The 15,378-nt window shown below is 43.0% G+C and overlaps 1 protein-coding gene across 2 annotated transcripts in view; it reads right to left on the minus strand.

Moving 5' to 3' along the window:
- LOC106562206 (myotubularin-related protein 10-like) overlaps positions 1 to 15,378 on the minus strand; it is a 30,257-nt gene that overhangs the window by 10,139 nt on the left and 4,740 nt on the right. For both annotated transcript variants that reach the window (XM_014126910.3, XM_045689160.2), the window contains 3 exons: positions 11,049 to 11,185; positions 9,980 to 10,052; positions 4,147 to 4,289 (listed from right to left, as the gene is read on the minus strand). In XM_014126910.3, coding sequence (XP_013982385.1) covers positions 4,147 to 4,289; positions 9,980 to 10,052; positions 11,049 to 11,185 — 353 coding nt within the window. The remainder of the gene's footprint in view (positions 1 to 4,146; positions 4,290 to 9,979; positions 10,053 to 11,048; positions 11,186 to 15,378) is intronic.

A 15,378-nucleotide genomic window follows, 5' to 3' on the forward strand; every position in this document is an offset into this window, starting at 1 on the left:
TCGCTTCAATAAATACACATCATTTTCCTGCCTCATGATGCCATCTATTTTGTGAAGTGCACCAGTCCCTCCTCCAGCAAAGCACCCCCACAACATGATGCTGCCACCCCCGTGCTTCACGGTTGGGATGGTGTTCTTCGGCTTGCAAGCCCCCTCTTTTTCCTCCAAACATAACGATGGTCATTATGGCCAAACAGTTCTATTTTTGTTTCATCAGACCAGAGGACATTTCTCCAAAAAGTACGATCTTTGTCCCCATGTGCAGTTGCAAACCGTAGTCTGGCTTTTTTATGGCGGTTTTGGAGCAGTGGTTTCTTCTTTGCTGATTGGCCTTTCAGGTTATGTCGATATCGGACTCGTTTTACTGTGGATATAGATACTTTTGTACCTGTTTCCTCCAGCATCTTCACAAGATCCTTTGCTGTTGTTCTGGGATTGATTTGCACTTTTCGCACCAAAGTACATTCATCTCTAGGAGAGAACGCATCTCCTTCCTGAGCGGTATGACGGCTGGGTGGTCCCATGATGTTTATACTTGCGTACTATTGTTTGTACAGATGAACGTGGTACCTTCAGGCGTTTGGAAATTGCTCCCAAGGATGAACCAGACTTGGAGGGCTACAATTTTTCTGAGGTCTTGGCTGATTTCTTTTGATTTTCCCATGATGTCAAGCAAAGAGACACTGAGTTTGATGGTAGGCCTTGAAATACATCCACAGGTACACCTCCAACTGACTCAAATGATGTCAATTAGCCTATCAGAAGCTTCGAAAGCCACAACATTTTCTGGAATTTTCCAAGCTGTACAGTCAATTTAGTGTATGTAAACTTCTGTCCCACTGGAATTGTGACAGTGAATTATAAGTGAAATAATCTGTTTTGTAAACAATTGTTGGAAAAATTACTTGTGTCATGCACAAAGTATATGTCCTAACCGACTTGCCAAAACTATAGTTTGTTAACAAGAAACGTGTGGAGTGGTTGAAAAACTAGTTTTAATGACTCCAACCTAAGTGTATGTAAACTTCCGACTTCAACTGTAGATGGAAACAGAAAAGTCTGAGACTTCTGGGTAAAACACTGGTAAATCCTGTATGGAAATGCACCACTTGTCAGGGAGTCTGGAAAAACTCCTGGCCCCAACAATCCAATCTAAGGGAGATGGTCTGCTAAAATCTTTGAGATGTGACACCAGATTATTTTGTACTGTGAATGGAGACAGGTTTCAGTGACTCCATAGGATATGCTGTCCCTTTTCAATGAGTTGTGTCTTTGAAATGCACTTACTTTGAGGCACGTTCTGGCTGCCTCGGAGTCTGCTGACCACGGCCAGAGTGTTTTTCTGTTCACCTTTTACAGGAGTTGTTGTTATTCATTTGGAGGTGATGATTTTATTGGCTAAAGACTCAGGAACCTGCTTGGGAACTTTCAATAACACTTCAAGCTGTGCCTTGGCTACAAGGGGCCTCTACCTTTACTACAAAATTCCACCATTTAAACAGCTGAACGTATTATTTAGCCCAGACATTCTCAACAGCTGAGGCACTAAGTCATGTTTTCTGCACCTTGAAGGGTAGATTGAACTCACACAGGAATACTATGAAGAGTAAAATAGATTGTCAATCTTGAATTTGCACATTAATAAAAATACAAGTCATTTCACCACGTGATGCATTTCATTTTAAGTGAGTGACGAAGACATTAAATTTATGTCTCACTATTTCTAATGAAAGGCAAACGTTGAAAAGCAAGGGCAAACACTTGAAAGACTTCAACCATTGAACCATACTCATGTATTTGTAAGTGTGCCTTGGGACTATCTGGGTAGCTAAGTTGCTCCAAGAATTCAGACTTAAGCGTGGCAGCCAGGATCTCATTTAAGTGAAACCGAGGAAAGCAAACCTCAGCAGAACGCCTATTTCTATTGGGATAGAGGGCTGAGTCTGGCTTTTGGAGCTTTCCATCAGTGGCATGGTGTCCATTCATTGGAGGAGCTGCAACCAAAAAACACAGGACGCAAGGAAGGAACTTTTGTGTTCATGTATGTGTGTGTGTGTGTGTGCGTCTCCGTGTGTATTTGAGAGAGACTGCTCCCAACTCTAACTTCCTTCGGTATAATAAGCTATTATAGAATGGCTTCATTCCATATGTCACAAAGAAAAACAAGGACCAAGCCCTGGTTTAGCTCCCCACAGTAATTACACTGTGTGTCCCCATATAGAAATAGGCACAGGAAGTGCAGTAAATCCCACTCTGTACCATTCCAATACTTACAGCAGAAACACCCATTCATAAAAAACACCATGTGTAATCAGAAACAACCAGGAGTTACCATTGGACTTCAAAACAGCGGTCATAACAGTGCCCAAGACACAACAAATCAAATTGTCATGGGTTCCCCTCCCTGGAAGGTAGTAGCCAGGTAATGTTGATAGTTACTTCTTAGTTCAATATCTTTCAGGTGTGTGTTGAGGCGCTTCAAGCGCTAGCTCCCCCTCTGACAAACTGCTCCCATGTGGCATGCACCATGCGCTCTGGCTGGAGATCTAAGGTCACGTGTGTACATAGAAGCAGGCTGTCAGGAAGATATACTGAGGTCTGCGGTCTCCCTGCGACGGCCATGCAGAGGACTCAGGGCTGCTGCTAAGAGCTCTTGGAGGCCTTCCTCCACATAACACATTAGAATTAACTTACAGCCCCCTGGCTTCTGAGACCTTGGACCAGAACCCGGAGGGCAAAAGCATCTGTGTTGGCAGAGTGATCAGAAACTAGAGGGCTGAATGGATGTTTTGTTCCCTGGTTGGTTTTTGTGGTGACTTTAAAAACACCTCTATCCAGGCTTCACATGTTCCAAGGGGCTTGCAGGTTATACACAGGGGGGCCCGGCTCCCTCCTACCCGGCTCCCTCCTCCTCCCTGCACACAGCCTCACATTGTCCAGCATGAGCTCAACAGGCCCACAGGGCTCAGTAACTCCCGGTGAATGCTCTTACCAGGCCTGTTAGTTTGTTGGCTTTGCTGTCAGAAATTAGGGAAGTCATTGTTTCACACCAAACAAAAACAAGCAATGAGTAAAACAAACCACCAACACAACTCTTCACAGGTGGGTCCTGGGGCCCTTTGAGCAATGCTTTGGTTCCACTCTAGAGACATGATACATCTGTGACTATAATCCACCACTCGCTCAGAGAGATGAGTCAGAGTCAATGTGGAATGTTCATTTGACACTTGTTTCTACATAGGTTGCCTAGCAACAACAGCGGTTGTGTAGCACTCCGAGACATGCGTATCAAGTCATCCTGTACACATATCTAAGCATAATCTCATTGACTTAGTTTTCTTACTTGGAAAAAATAAGAAAAGTACCATAAAAAAGGCAATACATGCTGATAATAACGACATGCTGACAATGCCACCCTGACTCCTCCTGAGTCAGGCTGAGCTAATTCTGGCCAATCTCAGGCTCTCAGTCAGCCAGATGGAAGGGAGGATGAAAGAAACACCGACCAGGGAGACAGACTAATCCCCTCATCAGAGAGCAGCTCAACAGGGTGGAGAGAAGAGAGGTGGAGAGGGGAGGCGAGAAGTGGAGAAGGGAAGAAGAGGGGTGGAGAAGGGAGGGAAGACAGAGAGGAGGATACAGGGCAGCCTACATGGCCCCAGAAGGCTCCAAGGAGATGCTCTCCAAAAGCCTCCTCAGTGTGTTTGTCAATGGGGTTACCATACACATACAGCTGTTTTGGTTTTCTGGTAGAGGACATACTACACATGGCATTTTTACTCATCCAAAATAAAGGATTAACTAGTGTCATTGGCAGCATGTTTGCTCTCATACTCACATAATGGGATTTAACTCTGATAATCATGTAGACTAACAAGAGATGATTAAGAAATATTTTTCATCTAACAGCGGCAGTCTTTTAGGAACAGCTATACTGACAGCAGCGACATTCCATTCCACAGTGAATTACCAGTGAAATCCTCTTAGAAACTAATCCACTGTAGTGGTGAGGCAGAGTTGAGTTGGAGGATTACCATGCCAGAATCTCGCCTCAGGTTAAATACAAGGGTCAACACCATGTCAATTTATATAGTGTTCATACATCAAAACAGTGTCCATGTTGTTCAGAAAGCTTATATCACAAACCTTCTTGGCGCTCTGGGGCCCAGCCTCGTCGAAGCGGAACCTGATGATTCGGAAATCCTTGCAGTAAAGGATGAGCTCGGTGGGATTAAACTTCAGCTTCTGGTTGGAACACAGAACCTTCTGCTTCCCCTTAGCATCATTCACTGAGAGGAACAAACATAAAACAAAGACCAGAGACGGTGCTTATTAGGGATAATGGATAGTCAAATAGTAACAGTAGTAGCCTGGTCCCAGGTCTGTAGGCCTAATGTTTTTTTATAGATGAGTTGGGCTAAAGCACATACAGTAAAGATCTGGGACAACGCTAGTATAGTGTGGGGTAATGTACATGTGGGAAGCTGAGTGACCAAAGATTTCACAGAAAAACTGATTATCTATGTCACCACAGAGCTTCAGAGAAATTCAACCAAGTAGGAACTGAAATTGATCTACCAGACCACAGCTGTCTAAAAACAAATGAGGAACTTCATTCTTCATGTTCGGATGACCCTTTATTGGATAATACTCTAAATATACTTATGTTATTCTGAATACAGAATAATCTTTTTCAGAGGTTCCTCGAGTATTACATATGATAAAACATCTTCCACAAGACTCAACTGTTTATTTCACCCTCTAAAATATACTGAACAAAATTATAAAAACGCAACATGTAAAGTGTTGGTCCCATTTTTCATGAGATTAAATAAAAGATCCTAGAAAATTGTCATACACACAAAAAGCTTATTCCTCTCAAATTTTGGACACAAATTTGTTTACATCCCTGTTAGTGAGTATTTCTCCTTTGCCAAGATAATCCATCCACTTTGTAGGTGTGGCATATCAAGAAGCTGATTAAACAGCATGATCAATACACAGGTGCACCTTGTGCTGGGGACAATAAAAGGCGACTCTAAAATGTGCAGTTGTGTCACACAACACAATGCCATAGATGTTTAAAGTTGACAGTGTGTGCAATTGGCATGCGGATTGTAGTAATGTTGTCATGGAAAATTACTAAATTAGACATACTATCCCGTTTTTAACTTAGATAATTGTCCATTATTATATGATAGTGTTTTTTCCCCTGATGCAGGCTTGTTGTCTTGTGGGATAGTTATAAGTCTGGGCGTACAGATAACAGCTGGGTGCGACCGCAGTATGTGACATCCCGTTTGTACTTTCTGTAGGAACTCCTCTGTATGGAAACATGCAGGAAGGAACAGACAATAGTGGCAACGTCAGCTATCTTAATCAACAGAGACAAACTAAACGCCTTTTATACACTATGTTCCTCACCCGTTTGCACACATCTGCTAACTGCCACATAGACAAAGAGGTTGGACTTTTCTATAAAAGCTGAGAGCCAACTCTGTTTGTAGAGCTTTCAACTCTGACTATTCTTAGTGATGGTTGATTGCTTCATTATTGCAAATCTAAGAATAAAATTGTTGTTTGAAAGAATCTGCAGTCGCTCTTCCTGTAGAATTTCTGACAATTTGGCGACAAGGATGGGATGGCTAACTCCACTTGCTGATTGCTCCCGAGGAGACCGAGGTTGCGTCAGACGTGGCAGGGAGCCCCACACTCCGACTAAGCGGAGTAGAAAAGGGACCCTCTCGGACCGGCAGGGAGCATCAGTGAGTGGATTCGCCATTCCAAACAGACAAAATAAATGAAGGGTGAGACTGATCTTCATAAACGCAACCTCCAATTGGGGAAAGTTCTGGGAACTTATAAAAACCTGTTCTAAGAACTTTTGGAAAATCCTGTTCTTTGAATAGGTCACGTGTTGGATGCCAGGACAGAGTCCCGATGAACGTGATTCCAGAATAAGATCCTGAGGTACTATAGCGATACCAGGACAAAGTCCTGAAGAAATATGCCACGGGTTACGATCTTAAGATATAAATGCATGAGCTATGTGATTCCAGGACAGGGACCGGAGGTATTTTTTTTAAATAAATAAATAAAATGTCATACCAGCTATAACTTTAAACCTTACACTGAAATTTGCATAGGAGAAACTACCATGTTGCTACAAAATGTAAAATTACATATAGTAATTAACATTTTTTTAATTATATCAAAGGAAGACGTTCATAACCAAATACTGTTTATGTTTCCTGAGTGTGTGTATTGACGAGAGTTTTATATGATGGACCCTAATTTTGGTAATATGTGTTGTCAACAACAGTTATATTTGAAGCGTGACACTGGTATAAGACATTAGGTCTTCCATATTCTCCAGTAGAACATTGGCAGATGCTTCAGTATTAGTTCTAATACAAAGGAATCAAGTGCCGTGACCAACTGAAAGGCACAAATACCATAACTACTCTCTGGGGAAGTGGGTATCACTACCTTGGATTTTGTTTTTTAATTGGCATATATTAAAACCGTGAGTGAGAAAATCTAAACTCTTGACACCATTGAGAGAGGCGCAGAAATAACCATCATAGAAAAGGTAAACTATAGCAAAGCAATAGAGGCACTAAAAGAAGCGCAAGAGCATTCTACCAATTCGGCTGGGGAAAAAATCTAAATCATACATAAAACTGGGTAGCATTTCCCTGCTGACGGAAAAATTCCAATCTAATAAAGAATTCAGAGATGTTATTGTGAACTGGCACAAATTTTTTATTTAACCTTTATTTTACTAGGCAAGTCAGTTAAGAACAAATTCTTATGTATAATGACGGCCTAGCATTAAATCAGTATGTACCGGTATGTTAGAAACTGGGTTACTCAGGGGCAGAATGCCAGATTTTTACCTTGTCAGCTCGGGGATTCGATCTCGCAACCTTTCGATTACTGACCCAACACTCTAACCTCTAGGCTACCTGCCACCCCTAAACTGGCTAACAATGACATGCCAGAAAAATCACAAACTCAATACATCAGCAGTTCACTAATCAAGATTAGTATATTTACTCAGCATAACCGCACTAACTAAACGATTTGTGTATTCAATTGAGTATGTAGCATGCTTATTGGTCTCAAGATACGAATTCATTAATTATGACAAATGTTAAGAAAATGTTGAGCAATGTTAAAGTAATGACTTTTCAAATAAGTTACGTTATGTTGGCTGACAATTTGTTAGTTATGCCATCCTTATGAACCGCACAGCATTACAGCAGTATGTACCGGTATGTTAGCTAGTTAACATTACCTAACGTTAGTTGGCAACGTATACGTCGAACTTGCCAGGCAGTATATTAACTATAATCTAACTAACTACCCAACGTTTATTAACTTGATTATTCACGTCATTCTTAGCTAAGTGGTATAGTAATTGTGCGTTCTCAATGGACATTTAATTCTGGCTATTGTTGCCAGCAGCACAGTTACAGTCACCAACACTTTGGATAACCAGCTCTGCTAGGGTGAGTAAAATGGTTAGAGTGAGGTGTCCTCTTATTTGTGTCTGGAAATAGCTAGCCAACTTTAGCCAGTTAGCTTGGGTTCTTGGCTACGGTTGTGAGGTCAAAACGCTCAGACCAACCCTGCTCCTAGTCGAGAGCGGGTAGCGTGTGCTCTGAACAGTCTGAATCCAAACACCTGAAGTCGTAAAATAACAAAACTAGTAATTTGTTATGCTAACAAGCTAACAAGAGGCTGCATAGCAACAGCATCAACTTCCGGTAGACATGCGAAGCTCAACTGAAAGGTTACGGTTTGTTTACAATGTACTAAAATGAACTAATAGCATATAGTATGAAGTATATCAAAATCAAGTATGTAGTATATTATTATGAGTATTTGAACACAGCTTGGATATGTGAGTATATTGATCAAATGTGTACACATTTTTTGATGGCCGGTTTGAAACCTGTTACCAAATGGATATTGCGGGGGTAGCGGAAAAATCTCGAAGCGTAGTGTGTGGGGCCGTTGGTCATTGGAAAAGCGAGTGTAGGGGAAATAGAGCTTGAAATTGGCAAAAATTACACAAGAAAAGTATTATATTTAGTGGGGTAACGGGAAGAATCGAAAGCTGATTTTGGGGTTGATAACCCTTGCAAGAATAAAAAACAAACTGTGGCTATTAGGCAACATTAAATTTGGCAGTATGTATGGACGAGAGCACGAATTATGTTCTAGTCCAACTTTGTATCACGCCGCATTTAAACAATCCCTAAAGGGTGTAAATTTGAGGGTTCTGTGTTGATATAGTATGTGGATTTGTTATTGGCATAAAAAGATGAAGGAACTCAATGTCCACCAGCGTTGTTGCCAGAGAATTGAATGTTCATTTCTCTACCATTCTCTGACAATGTCCACCAATGTCATTTAGAGAATAATGCAGTATGTCCAACCAGACTAAATACAACAGACCACGTGTAACCACACCAGCCCCTCCACATCCGGCTTCTTCACCTGCGGGAAGTAGAAATAAGTAAAAAAAAGTTTTAAAAAGTAAGTAAAAATACTACTTAAGTAGTTTTTTGGGATATCTGTACTTTACTAAACATTTTTGACAACTTTTACTTCACTACATTCCTAAACAAAAGTAGAGGAAAATGGTCTAATTCACACGCTTATCGAGACAACATCCCTGGTCATCCCTACTGCCCCTGAGCTGGAGGACTCACTAAACACATGCTTTGTTTGTAAATTATGTCTAAGAGTTGGAGCTTGCCCCTGGCTATCCGTAAATAAATAAAAACAAGAAGGTGGTGCCATCTGGTTTGCTTAATATAAGGAATTACATTTACTTTCGATACTTAAGTATGTTGAAAACCAAATACTTTTAGACTTTTACTAAAGTAGGAATTTACTGGGTGACTTTCTCTTTTACTTGAGTAATTTTCTATTAAGGCATCTTTACTTTTCCTTCAAGTATGACAATTGGGCCCAATGAATTTATTTCAATTCATTGATTTCTTTATATGAACTGTAATTGTTGTTCAGTATTTAATGATCTTACAACAAGTAGGGGATGCTGTGCATGTTTCCATGGGACACCAGGAATCCAGTCTTGGCCTGTGTACCACCACCTGCACACACTTTCACAACCTTAAAAGACAAGGATAAGACCTATGCCTCGTCTCTGGTTTGTGGTGGGTGGAGCGTTGGGTCAGTGTTTTTGCCAAGCCAAGGCTCTCATAAAGGACCTTTGTTGAGGGCGTACTGAGTAAAACACATTGCTTCATGCTCTATCAGCTCAGCACAAGAGCCCCACGCTCCCAGCCATGTTAGCAGAGAGTGAGGCTATGAGTTACACAAACAAGGTTAATCCGGAATAGGCTTTTCAGCCAGGGCCCTCTGTATGGGCTATGACCTCATCTATGGAGATACTAAAAACAGATCGGTGACCAGGCGGAGCAGGCAGGCAGTCACCAAAACTGGTTTAAGTCAATGGTGTGTGTCTAAAATCAGCCCGGTAGAAGACAGTCAAATAAAACCTAAACACAGAGACTGAGGTCAGCCAGATGGGACGTGATTGGATCTGAGAGATCCGACTGGTCCCTCAGCCATCAGAAAAAACATTCAAAGGGATTTCAAAGGAGGAGAGCACAACCTGCCCATTGTGCATTCATAATTTAACAGCTGGGTGTAGATGAAGCATTACAGCTGTAGCAGCGGTCCAAGTGTGGGGTGTCTGACAAAATCCACTATATTGGTCAGAGACAGAATCGTGAGGGGCTATCTGTTTCGTAGGTAATAAAAAAATTTAAAAAAGTCACCTGTCAGGAACCTAAACTGCTCTTTATTTCTGGACTAAAGGGACTGCCAGTGTCATATGAGTAAGCTACTTTCCACTCCAAGTTATATTTTGGTGGAGATTGCTGTTTGAGTTTGTTTGCCATCTCGTCACCATGGTTAGCATAATGGCACATGGTCTTACCTGTCACCACTTGCTCCACACACGCCAGGGGAACATCGTGCTCTCCAAGCAGCCGGTTGGCAACCTGGAACCTCTGAGAGAACAGAACACAACACAGAGATCAACATGGTGAGGAGTGGAGGTACCTGGGGGAAAAAAGCACACAATAGTTCCAGGGGGACCAGAGGTTTTAACTGGAGCGGAGTGGGACTGCACCACATGTTATCAACAGCTGAGAGGAGAACATTTCAACCATCTGGAATTGCTCTGCCAGGAACACTGATGATGATACTGTCATTTTTGTATTTCAGTGAAATGTAATGATTAACATGGAATCAGCTGATGAATGGAGATCATTGACAACTTTTGAGCAAATGTGTGAATCTAAAAGTTACCCCATTTCAACTGAAAGGCAAATCCACAACTTTGCAATCAATGTATTTCCAAGGGTAGTGCAATCCTTCCATGAGTCCTATAAACTTTTGTTTTTCAAGTAAAACAGATCTGGGATGACTCACTTAAGTTGTTTAAGAGGTGAAGGCATCAAAATAATCTTAACACAAAACAGGTGCTCTAAAAGCACAGGGTGGGAAGTTACATAAAACATCTGACACTGGAAGAAAAACAGTGTCCTAGAAACCTTTTTGTTGATGGGTATTTTACAACAGACAACAGGCCAATCCCACATGCTGCTTATCGTGTGACAACCTTGACCACACTTTCTCCAATAGGTGTGATCATGTAGGGTCAGTCTCCCGGGACACAGATTAAGACTAGTCGTGGACTAAAAATACATTTTAATGGAGATTGTCTTGGCTTAATCCGTGTCTGGGTAACCAGCCCATAGAGCTACGGTCATTTTTGGGAGAGAGGCACACAGAGTGCACCACAGGAGGTTGGTGGCACCTTAATTAGGGAGGACGGGCTCGTGGTAATGGCTGGAGCGGATTCAGTGGAATGGTATCAAATACATCTCAAACACGGTTTCCATGTGTCTGATGCCATTCCATTCACGCAGTTCCAGTTATTATCATTTGCCGTCCTCCCCTCAGCAGCCTTCACTGGAGTGCACACTCAATTGAAAACATACCTGCATGGGGAGGGCATCATGGGTGATGAAGGAAACCTTGAAGTTGGTGCATATCAGCTTCCCCCACAGGTCACCATGGCTGCTATCTGCTCCAATGCACTTCCTCACAAAGCTCACTTCGTTCACCACAATCTCCCCTGAGGATGACAAACAGGAAGTAACATGAACCATGACATTTAGGTTTCAAAGAAAAGAGGTAGAAAACATAGACCTAAAAGGGACATAAATAGAAGGTGTGAGTGTTAACCACACAGTTATTTTCAGTCTTATAGCGATGAAACAAAACTGGGACTGATGGCCGAGTAATATAACACGAATGAAGCTGGGGGAAATGTGCTATGGATGTGGAATGATCACGTACTAAAATGTCTCTCCTAGTCTCATTCAGGCTTCTGCCATCCAGCCTGTTACGCTGCTGGAGAGTGATCTGTGCATTTCTCCTCTCAGGCCCTCGAATTGGCTCTAATGATCCTCACATTCCAGTCTGAGGCATTGGGTCAGGGTGATGGAAATTCCTGTCATAGAATAGCTAGACCGCTTCATGACAGAGGAGGTCAACACAGCACTCTGTTACCTAACTTATAGGCCTAGTAGCCCGTTGTGACCTCTACTCTTTAACCCCTCTTTGGTTCCAGTAGCATCTCAGGACACAACACAAACACCCACAGCTGACAATAACCTGGTGTCTGAACTAAAGAGGATTCCCTCCAGTTACAGGACTTCTCTCCTCCTCACAAACAGATGTTTTTAATTACCTCCATAGCCCAGATGCACACGGCTCCAAGAGGTATTTATTTTTCAATATAAAAAAAAAAAAAAGAGCTCATGATGAGTCACATACACTGCTGACTGTTTCTACTCCAGGATCCTTCTCTCTCTCTCTGGTCATTCAGTAGGATTTCAGGCTCAGCCCATGCACTACAGGCTTGCCAGGGAAACCCCATGAGCCAGAGAATGGGGATGAGGCGGGCCTAGCTGTCCTCCTCCTGGGAAAATGATCTGCCATTAGGAGAGCTGAGAACCCACCATAAACCTTTAACTGAGTACAGCCTCAAACGGACAGAGACCGCTTTGGTTATTAAGGCTGCTTGATGGATCGAGGTCCTCTCAAGTTTTACATCCAGATCAAAGCCCCTCTTCAAAGACTGGTATTCCCAGTCCTAAACTAGGCCGTAACTTTCTAGACTAAACCATGAATGTTGTTTTTATTGATGTTGCCATTTCCTGTGTCACTGAACCGAAGATGTCTGACAGTAATGAGCTCACAACCTTGCTGGCAACTTTGATGGACATGAATGTTTATGACAAACCGTTGTCTCCCTCTTAAACATTTGAAATCTAAACAATGACCAGTTCAATGAATGCAGCTGCTTCCTTTGCATAGTGCAAAATTCTTGGCATTTCATAATATACTGCTCAAAAAAATAAAGGGAACACTAAAATAACACATCCTAGATCTGAATGAATGAAATAATCTTAAATACTTTTTTCTTTACATAGTTGAATGTGCTGACAACAAACACACACAAATAAATCAATGGAAATCCAATTTATCAACCCATGGAGGTCTGGATTTGGAGTCACACTCAAAATTAAAGTGGAAAACCACACTACAGGCTGATCCAACTTTGATGTAATGTCCTTAAAACAAGTCAAAATGAGGCTCAGTAGTGTGTGTGGCCTCCACGTGCCTGTATGACCTCCCTACAACGCCTGGGCATGCTCCTGATGAGGTGGCGGATGGTCTCCTGAGGGATCTCCTCCCAGACCTGGACTAAAGCATCCGCCAACTCCTGGACAGTCTGTGGTGCAACGTGGCGTTGGTGGATGGAGCGAGACATGATGTCCCAGATGTGCTCAATTGGATTCAGGTCTGGGGAACCGGCGGGCCAGTCCATAGCATCAATGCCTTCCTCTTGCAGGAACTGCTGACACTCCAGCCACATGAGGTCTAGCATTGTCTTGCATTAGGAGGAACCCAGGGCCAACCGCACCAGCATATGGTCTCACAAGGGGTCTGAGGATCTCATCTCGGTACCTAATGGCAGTCAGGCTACCTCTGGCGAGCACATGGAGGAATGCCACCCCACACCATGACTGACCCACCGCCAAACCGGTCATGCTGGAGGATGTTGCAGGCAGCAGAACATTCTCCACGGCGTCTCCAGACTCTGTCACGTCTGTCACGTGCTCAGTGTGAACCTGCTTTCATCTGTGAAGAGCACAGGGAGCCAGTGGCAAATTTGCCAATCTTGGTCCTGCACGGTGTTGGGCTGTAAGCACAACCCCCACCTGTGGACCTCGGGCCCTCATGGAGTCTGTTTCTGACCGTTTGAGCAGACACATGCACATTTGTGGCCTGCTGGAGGCCATTTTGCAGGGCTCTGGCAGTGCTCCTCCTGCTCCTCCTTGCACAAAGGCAGAGGTAGCGGTCCTGCTGCTGGGTTGTTGCCCTCCTACGGCCTCCTCCACGTCTCCTGATGTACTGGCCTGTCTCCTGGTAGCGCCTCCATGCTCTGGACACTACGCTGACAGACAACAAACCTTCTCGCCACAGCTCGCATTGATGTGCCATCCTGGATGAGCTGCACTACCTGAGCCACTTGTGTGGATTGTAGACTCCGTCTCATGCTACCACTAGAGTGAAAGCACCGGCAGCATTCAAAAGTGACCAAAACATCAGCCAGGAAGCATAGGAACTGAGAAGTGGTCTGTGGTCCCCACCTGCAGAACCACTCCTTTATTGGGGGTGTCTTGCTAATTGCCTATAATTTCCACCTGTTGTCTATTCCATTTGCACAACAGCATGTGAAATTTGTCAATCAGTGTTGCTTCCTAAGTGGACAGTTTGATTTCACAGAAGTGTGATTGACTTGGAGTTACATTGTGTTGTTTAAGTGTTCCCTTTATTTTTTGGAGCAGTGTAGATTAAGCATGAATTGACCAATGTATGAAGTGAAGACCTAAAGTAGAAGACTGTATGATAGACTAGTTCATGAATGCAGTGCAGTTGTGATTCCCTCTCGTTTTATATCGTGGCAGTATGGTTGTGAGTGACACTGCAGCGTCGCTAGACTATAGGCCAGCCCATCCATAACAGCTGGAGCTGCTTTGCAGAGGGTTACCGTAGGACAGGCAGGGAACAGCCAAAGAGAACCAGGCCCAGAACTGTAAACAGGATCCTCACATGTCAAAATGACAGTTTTTCCTCAGTCAGCGTGAGCTTAACCCATTCAGCCCAACTGTAATCTGTCACTTTCTATTTAGCTGGTTTCTTTGATGCATTTGTTATACACACTGCATTGTCTATGAGCAAATTAGAGCCTGACCGTACATCCAAATTAGAGCCTGACCGTACATCCAAATTAGAGCCTGACCGTACATCCAAATTAGAGCCTGACCGTACATCGATATAAAGATGGAGTGGAATGAAATGCTGACTTCCTGGTGAATCTTGCACTGTGTAGGCTACTCCTTGTATAGGACGAATAAACAAATGTGAACATGTTACTTATGAATTTCGCCCAAGGCTAGGCTTATTTGTTCTTGCCTGTAATCCATGTAAAACATTGTTTACAAGCTACATTATATGACCCATGTCACTGCATTACAAGTTATTTAATGTATGCACAAGAATGTAACAATAAAACATTATGGCCTGTGAGTCATATTGAAGACATGGAGTGGGGATAGTAAGGTGGAGTTCTACTATCATGTTTCTCAGCATGGATTAAGATCAGACAAGGAACAGAGAGAGAGACTGAAGAAATAGGTTGCCGCTCTTGTAATTGTGGGACAAGTCAGCAAGCGCCCACCATCACCCCCATCCATCACTACCGTGTTCACTTCCAAAGCTGGGTCTAATAATCTGCAGGCTTGATGAGTTAACAACTCTTTTGTGGAGGCAGAATGCTGACGGGTCTGACACAAGAGTACAGTACAGCCACAAACAGCCTGGACTGCAGCCTTTAACTCCCACTGGACAGCAACTCTGCCAGTAAGTAACCTGGGTTACCACAACATCTAACAAACAGTACTGTGGTCATGTCATCAACCGCTTACATCATAGCACTCTCTGTTTATCACAGAGTTGGCTACTTTTAGTGCCTATTCAGATAAATGTCAGTTGGCCAAGGTCGTGGTCTATCATGTGACCAGTGGTAACACAGATCCAGAAGAATCACAAGGCCTATCCTGTGTATGATTGGCATGTCAAAAACATGTATATCATGTAACCATACTGGAGGAAACAAACACTTCCTAGGATGAGGTTCTCCTTTTTGACTAAGTCCACAAAACCCCTAAATCGAATAGGGCTATTCATATGATC

Source organism: Salmo salar, chromosome 11, assembly GCF_965601325.2.
Source record: "Salmo salar chromosome 11, fSalSal1, whole genome shotgun sequence".
NCBI lineage: Eukaryota > Metazoa > Chordata > Actinopteri > Salmoniformes > Salmonidae > Salmo > Salmo salar.